This window comes from Arachis ipaensis, chromosome B5 (genome assembly GCF_059453495.1).
Source record: "Arachis ipaensis isolate K30076 ecotype BB chromosome B5, ASM5945349v1, whole genome shotgun sequence".
NCBI lineage: Eukaryota > Viridiplantae > Streptophyta > Magnoliopsida > Fabales > Fabaceae > Arachis > Arachis ipaensis.
This window is the reverse complement of record NC_142440.1, coordinates 114,992,372-115,000,494: the sequence shown is the minus strand read 5'-3', so window position 1 is coordinate 115,000,494 and position 8,123 is coordinate 114,992,372. Positions and strand designations below refer to the sequence as shown.

Here is an 8,123-nt window from a genome sequence, read left to right as displayed (position 1 = left end):
ATTAATAATTAAATTTAAATTTTTTAAATTTTGAATTTAAAAAATTTAAAATTAATTAAGTAAACCTAATTAAAACCTATAAAATCATTCATCTTCTCTCTCACATTAACCTACCCACCTCCAACAATCACACACATCTCTCTCTCACCAATGCTGCTGGAAGCGTCAGCGACTTCCATGCTCTCCGCGACGCTCTCAACAAGCGCATCCAAGACAACTGCTTCAACACGAAATCCACCTTCAATTCCAGACGGAGAGGTAGATGCCGAGGTCAACGCTGACAAATTTGGCGGCGGCGAAGAGGTCGGCGAGGACGTCCTAAGTGTGTGGCGATTCTTAAAGTAGAAGAGGTGAAAAAGGAGGAGAACAAATGTTGTGCCGTTTTGTGTTTCCCATCGCCTTCGCCGTCCTCGTGCACCAACTGTTCGGGCAATTGCAAATGTGTGGTTGTATGCTCATCAAAATGCGAGGGCAAATGTGACAGGTGCAAGAAATGCGAAAGCCCTAAATGCAAATGCATGTGTTGGTATGTTCAAAGTGTGATGGGAATAGGTGTCTTGTTATATGCTTCAAGTGCAAAAGCCCTACGTGTGATGGCCAATGTTGTAAGTCTCTTCCACAACAACCATGCTGTCAGGGAAAGAAGAGGGACATGTGGCTCAGCTGTCATTGGATCTCGTTTGGGAGGGGCAATATGGGAAGTGGCGGAGCCACTGAATAACAACAACAACATGAAGTACTAGTCCATCTTCAAGAAACATTTATTTAATATGAAAAAAAATATTCTAATACTTAACAAAAGAAACATCCAATTATATTTTAGCAAAAATAATTAAATATTTATAAAATTTTAAAAAAAATAAAATTCTTAAAGAAATAGAGACATTCACATTTGCAATACAAAAAATTCGAAAAATATATAAAAAAAACATCCATTTAGTATGAAAAAAAAATATTCTGATACTTAGCGAAGAAACATCCATATATATTAACTCGTAGAGATTTTGAATTCACACAAAAATATTTGGCTGATTTTTGGCTAATATACTTTTGGTTCCCTAGCATTGCTCATTTCTAAAAGATTTGGATGGGTGCATATAACAAGGTGCCCCCCTGACGCAGGTTCAACCTTCACCTAGGAACCAAATTTCTGTTGTTGGACTCATCCTCATTTTCTGCTATCTATGCCCTGCTTTAAGGACTCCAACCTTTTCCTGCATCAAATCCATACATAACAAAATAAAAGTGAACAAGTAAAACCAAGCAAGCATATAATTGAAAAGTAACAAGAAGCAACATGAACTAATAATGATGACACTGATGTCTGAGTGATAAACTTATCGAATAATCTTATTGGCTATTAGCTCCACAAATTTAGCAATGGCAAAGGCAGAGGCCACCAGATTAAATACTCATGTAATCAGATTGATTAGAAATAATTTGAAGATATGAAGCAGTTGAAATTAAAACATGTTTGGAAAAGGAATCTTCTAAAATGAGTTTTTCTATAAACTCAATAACCAAGTCTGCGCAAGTCATAATCTTAATCAAATAACTTATAAATGCCAAACAAACTATACTTGACAAAACGACAATAATGGATGACAAACATTACTTGGTATCAGTTAGGCGGCCATGTAAACTCCATCTTTGTCGAAAACCTTCCATGCCTTCAACTCCAGTAGCAAGAATGAGGTGCCTATGCATGAAATACAAGAATATAAGAAACCGATACATTGAGAATTTCTACATTGTATTCATAAAAACATGCATCCAATATTTAGTTTGAATGCTCAATGACAAAGAAAGAAAGATAAACACAGCCTATTAAAATGCAACCCACAGACACTAATGACTGTAGCTTTAATACAACTATGTAGAGCATAATTTATGCAAATGCATGAAACCAAGGTCTACCAATCTACTCTTTAATGTACCTATCCAATGACGTAACTTCTTTCTCAAGCTGGGTAACTCTCTCCTTGGCTTCTTCAAAAGGCATTGATGAACCCAATTTCCGCTCACTTTCTTGAAGACGATTCCTAATCTCCTTGTCCTACATTTTTTTACCCAACGAGAAAAAAGAAAGAAGATATGTTAACAATTAAATACACTTCCCAGAACTCATCCGCAATAACAATATGAGTTGAGTGTAAGATGGAAAAGAAGGATGGAAGAACAAAGAATAATATATCTGTAATATATGACAATTGTCTCACCCTTCTTTCAGCACATTGTTTATAAAGAGCAAGCTCATCCTGGCAGAATGGTTCAATGTCATTGATTTGCAAGCCTAACAAGTTTCAAATAAAGCTTACCAAATATCCAGAAAAGACAACAATGTAACAGGCATCTAATACTAAAACCTTAGGGACAAACAACACAAACCATGAGGATTTATCAGTTGCTTGGAACTTATTTAATTTTAAGATCATTGCCTCTCCAGTTTCTTCAGACCCAATAGATATAAATAATGAAAGCAATATTGCTACACAATTTAACTCCACTTTAGTCACATAAAATCGCAAGCTGATGGTCCTAAGTTACACATACTTTATAATTCTTATTAATTACCACTGCATTCATTGCCTAAATCCTTTATCTTCCAGTCTAAAGTTACAACAAATGAAGCGAAACACAAAAAGCTTATAGACATTTAATCAAGCATGTAACATGTAAAGAAGAAAGCTTACATAAAAACAGGTTCTTAAGGATTCCATCACACAAATCAACACCGCGGAGAACATGGGATGCAATTTCAGGTGGCACAACAGGTGACGGTGGACCTATCATCAGGTCATCGCCCACCAGAATCGTTTCTTCCATAGTTGGCTGTGAATCAACTGAAACACACATATACATGTTTATCCTGAAACTCGCTCGCTATAATACACGAATTTGAAACTCCCCACGTTTATATGAAGCTAAATCGAAAATTAACAGAACACTATGAACTACTTCCAAGCTCAACCGAGTTGAATCGAAAGAAACTTTGAACACAGAAGAAATAATGAAGTGAGTGAGATGAGATGGAATACCATCCATGGTGGCTGTATGGTGTTGGAAAATGCGAATTCTTCGGAGCTCAGAGTTGGTGAGTCGTTGGCAAGGTTCTGAAAACCGGACCGGTCATCGAACCGCTTTAATTACTGATTCACTGATCCAACCGGTTCAACTGTAGTTCAATTGGAATAACCGTTTTATAATAAAATAATAAATAAAATATAAATAAACACACTAAAACATAATTATAATCTAATATTAACTTTAAAATATTATCCAAATTTAAAGCATTATATTTATATCAACTAGTGTTATGATCTTAGTAAATCTGCAACATATTAAATTGTCTCAACAATAAAGCCAGATACAAGAAAGTAGCAAACATTAAAGACCATACGCTATGATGGAACTACATTCTTCTAGTTGACACAGAGGCTAAAGAAAACTTATATCAAGAAACTTCTAGACACGAATCCCAATTATATATTGTAGTTAAGATCATGTAGGAACTGATTGTACAGAAATAAGAGTTTCCAACTTCAGAGGCTAATTCATGAGCTGTTGGCATACATTGAAACAAGATAAGTAAAGAAAAAGGAAAGTAAAGAAAAAAGAATTTCAAATGTGACTTCTTTGATAACAAATAACTCTAAACTAAATTAAATCGAAGGCCCTGGACAAAACCTAGTAAGAATTTGCAAGCTATAATTGGAAGAGAACTTAACTTCTATTAATCAAAATCTTTAAAAAAGTATCCTACCGTGTATGTCCCAAACAAAGAGGAAGAAGAAGAAGAAGAATAAGCACACCAATGCTACAAAATTCATCATCATAGCTTCTGATTAGATTCAATAAGCAATGCATTTAATAAGATGCAAAAGGAAACTGCAATCAAATATACTGCCCAAACAGTGCAAGATTTAAAAAAAAAATGCTGTTGACGGCTATTGCTATCATAATTTTAGCACTCATACAAAAAAGCTGCTTGAATAGATGGGGTTTACTGCGAGCAAGATTAAATTAGGTTAACAAAGGAGATTAAATTATCCCGAAAAACAAGCAAGATTAAATTGGTCCACTTAAATTCTGCTTCAAATCATTCAGGAAAATGAATACCCTAAACCATACTGATCCAAGCAAGCAAAGATGAGGTACCTCTCTGATTCTGAAGTCTGAACAACAATTAAAAAAAAATAAGAGAGAAAATAGCCATTACCGAATGAACAGCGAACAGAGTATGAATCTCAATAAACTAAGCAAGAAGACAGAGAAAACAGGGATAAGAAAGAAATTAAAAACAAAAATAAAATCAAGAAAACATAGATTACCTTCGGTCTGAGAAGTGAGTAGAGTATGAGTGAGATTGAGCAAGAACGCCGGCGGCGACGTACGACGGACAACCACGGACGATGGGCGACGAACTGCCGAACTGGAGCTGGCGAGACACGAAGAAGTTGGCGAATGAGCAGAGGCGTTGGAGAATACAGCAGAGGGGACGATGGAGGACGACCACACGATGGTGGGACGATGGCGGTGAGAAGAGCGGCGGGGGAGGTGAATGGTAGGGTTGTCTCCTCTTTTCTTTCTCAAAATGAGGGAAGAGCAATATCCTCAGATGATGGTTCGTGTGAGACTGCGACTGCGAGGCTTCAATTCCTGTTTTTTTTTTTTTAAGCCAAAACGACGCTGTTTGAGGCAGGTGATTGAAAACCTGCCGGTATCCAATCGATACAGCGGTTTCAAAACGGTTTTATGTCTAGCGATTTCTCAAGTCAATCCGAACGGTAGAGAAACATGGTTCAAGGTCGGGCCAGTCCAATTTTCAGAACCATGGTCGTCGGAGATCAGTGGTGCAATGTCGACGGAGCTATGGCTGTTACCGTCGCGTGGAGGAGCAGGAGAAATGAATGACAAGTGTACAAGAGATGGCTGCTACGTTTGGGATTGGGCCTTGGTAGGCCGTAATGTGGGCCTCGATAAGAGACTATTTTTTTATTCAATCTCACTACGTCACCAACAACATTTTTGCCAACTTCTATCAAGTATCAACTCTTGTTTATAACTGTGGTTAATGAAAGTATCTTTATGATCTGTCTAATAAAAATGCCTTTTATATGGTTGTGTCTAACAGAAGTTATGAACCACGGACACTTTGCTGAGTTGCCGTATCTGCGTGTCGGTCACATTTTGGACACGACACTCACCGACACGCGTGTCTGCTGTATCCAAACCGTGTCTCAATAAAAAATAAAAAATTTTTCTCCAGACACACTTGACACACCTAAATACCATCACGTGTCAACGTGTCCGGTCTTATTCTTAATATATATATTCTTAAAATAAATTTAGATATAGTATATATTATTATTTATTAAAACAAAATATTTTAAATACTTGATATAATTAAAATAAGACATTAAAAATAATTTAAAAAATTAATTTATATTTTAATATCAATAAAATATTAAAATATCATTACGGTTTATCTAAAAAATACTTTATATTTTATATGTATGTGTGTCCCTGTGTCATGTAAAATTTTAGAATTCACGTGTCGGCGTGTCTCGTGTCGTGTCATGTCTCGTGTCCGTGCATCATAGAACTAGGGGTGGCAAACGGGCCTAAACCTGCCGGGTCGGCCCGCGTAACCCGCCAAAAAAGGCGGGTCGGGCTGGAAAATTGGGACCGTCAAATAGCAAAAGCCCGCTTAACCCGCACCGCTTAAACCGCGGGTTTTGGCGGGCTTTGGCAGGCGGGGCGGGCTTCCCCGCCAAGCTTAGTATTTTTTTAGCAAGGGGGTATTTTTACAATTTTTTTTACCAAAACCCAACTTCTCTCAACCCAATTTACAAGAGAATGAAGATGAAAATTGAGTGTTTTAGACTATGTTTGTTTTGTTTTAGAGACAATATTGTTAATTATGTTTTGGATTATGTTTATTTTGCTTTGGAAATAATATTTATAATTATGTTTTGGATGAAAACTTGGTTTATAATTATGTTTATTAGATATTTATAACTACAAAGACTTTAATGTTTGTGAATACAAAAATTATAATTTGTTTATACTTTTAGAAATTATAATAGTTAAAAGTAAAAAATAAAAGAGATTTTTTTATATCTTTATATATATTATTTAATAGTTAAAAAAAAAGGATATTTGGCGGGCTTAGCCTGCTGGCCCGCCAGCCCGCCGTTAGGAGAGGCGAGTTGGGATTCTGAGACCGCCTCACTAGGCGGGGCGGGGCGGACCAGCCTACCAAATGGCGGGCTTCTGGCGGGGCGGGGCGGAGTGGGCTTTCCCGCATGCCACCCCTACATAGAACAGAAGTGTCTTTATAGATGTATTTTCTGAATGTGTCTCTTTATACATATATTTAAAATATAATAATTAATTATTATTGACAATAAATTGGTAGATAATATATTGGTATTCTATATTTTTTTTATTTTATTTGAAAGATTTAAAAATTATAAAGTTAAGAGAACAAAAAAATGAAAAATAGAAAAAAATCTTAGCACCAACCTAGTTATTTTTACCCAATTCGATTCTAATATTTCATTAGATATATTTTAAAAATTTAAATCAAACTTTAAATTAATCTAAAAGAAATTAGCATAAAATGAGTCAACTTGACATAATTAGTATATATAATTTTGTGAATTTACACAAAAAATTAATAAAATATGGCCATGTTAAATTTAATAAATATTATATATATTTGTCAATACACAGTGTTGAGAATTTAATTAATATATTGTCCTAACTAAGACTAGATTAAAAATATATGTGGAGGTCGCTCTATGAAATCAGGATTTCTTTTATTAAGAAAACGACAATCAAACGCAAATGTGATAATGCACTAAAATGACTCTGCATTTTGTTAAGAGAAGATGTATTTGTGTGTGTAATATATATATAATCAAAAGCAATTGTGATAATGCACTCAAGTAACTGCGCATTTTGTTAGAGATAACGGGGCGGAATGATAATTTTAGGGGCCTTACAGTGTACAGATGTGGGTGTACAGATTTTTGTCTTTTTGTGGTTCAAAAGCGTGCCACTAAAAGTGTTGCTTAAAGAAAAAGTGTTACCCTTAATCGTTAACTTGGCTCTGATACCAATTTTGCAATCATTTTTACTATATGATACCAATTTTTTACTAGTCCTTGTATATTGTAATTTCATTTTTATAGTTTTCAATCTTGTTTTAGTTTATAATATTCTTTTTTGCATGGATTATTGTATATAAAATCTTTTATCTGTTTGTCTTTTTCTTTAATATAATTTCTTAAATCCTCAAAAACTTCTTTTATTTCTACACTTTCTGTTGTTTCTAAATACCTTCTTAATTTTTCAACTTCATTTTCCATTTTTTCTTTCAACAGCTTTAATTCTTTTAAGTCATAATATGGTTTTCCAGGCATTTATAAATTTTTTAAGTTTAATTCCAACTTGTTTATATTTATTCTTATTTCTATCCTTTTTATTATAAGGTCATCAATTTCGATCTGAAGGTTATTTAATTCCCTTTTATACTCTTTTATTTTACTTTTTAATTTTTCTGCCCTTTTTCTTTTTATTTTATTTTCTGGTTTTTCAATCTTTTTATGCTTCATTATTTATTTTAAAATTTCTGCAAACTCTATCATTGATTCATCACTATTTTCTAGAGATTCTATTAATTTTTCTAACTCTTCAACTTCTCTTTTTAACTTGTCATAGATTATTTTTAGAGTTTCAAATGCTCTTTGATTTATTTCAGAAAACTGTAAATAATTCAAACGATTTTCTCTTTCAAAGAGCTCTTGTTTCTTGTCTTGATAAGTTACATATATTTCTTCTTTAATCTTCAACTTAGATAGACTTAAAGGGCTATTAATTTTAGATTCTCTTATTTGAAAATTCGATGAAACTAATTTTCCTGACGGTTCTTTTAATAATAGAACTGGGTTTTCAATAGCTTTATATTTTGGTATTTCTGTTTTTACAATTTTCTGAAATAATTCATCGACATAAATTCTTTCTCTGTTTTTAAATATTATGCTATGATGGCTATTTGTTAAAGCATAATTTATTGCATATGTAATTGAAAATGGTTCATCATCTTGTTCCATTAG

At 34.0% G+C, this 8,123-nt stretch overlaps 1 protein-coding gene across 2 annotated transcripts; it reads right to left on the bottom strand.

The window, feature by feature from the left end:
* Positions 1-890: 890 nt before the first annotated feature.
* Positions 891-4,943, bottom strand: LOC107643807 (uncharacterized). Of its 2 annotated transcripts, none has more exons than XM_088489115.1 (7): positions 4,332-4,943; positions 3,039-3,175; positions 2,694-2,843; positions 2,220-2,293; positions 1,938-2,056; positions 1,616-1,699; positions 891-1,214 (listed from the first exon to the last, which is right to left on the bottom strand). In XM_088489115.1, exons 2-7 carry the CDS (start codon positions 3,043-3,045, stop codon positions 1,169-1,171), a joined length of 480 nt encoding a protein of 159 aa, XP_088345241.1. In that variant the 5' UTR covers positions 3,046-3,175; positions 4,332-4,943; the 3' UTR covers positions 891-1,168. The 2 variants fall into 2 exon arrangements, with proteins under 2 accessions (XP_088345241.1, XP_088345242.1); XM_088489116.1 differs by lacking the exon at positions 4,332-4,943 and adding an exon at positions 3,764-3,812.
* Positions 4,944-8,123: the final 3,180 nt, after the last annotated feature.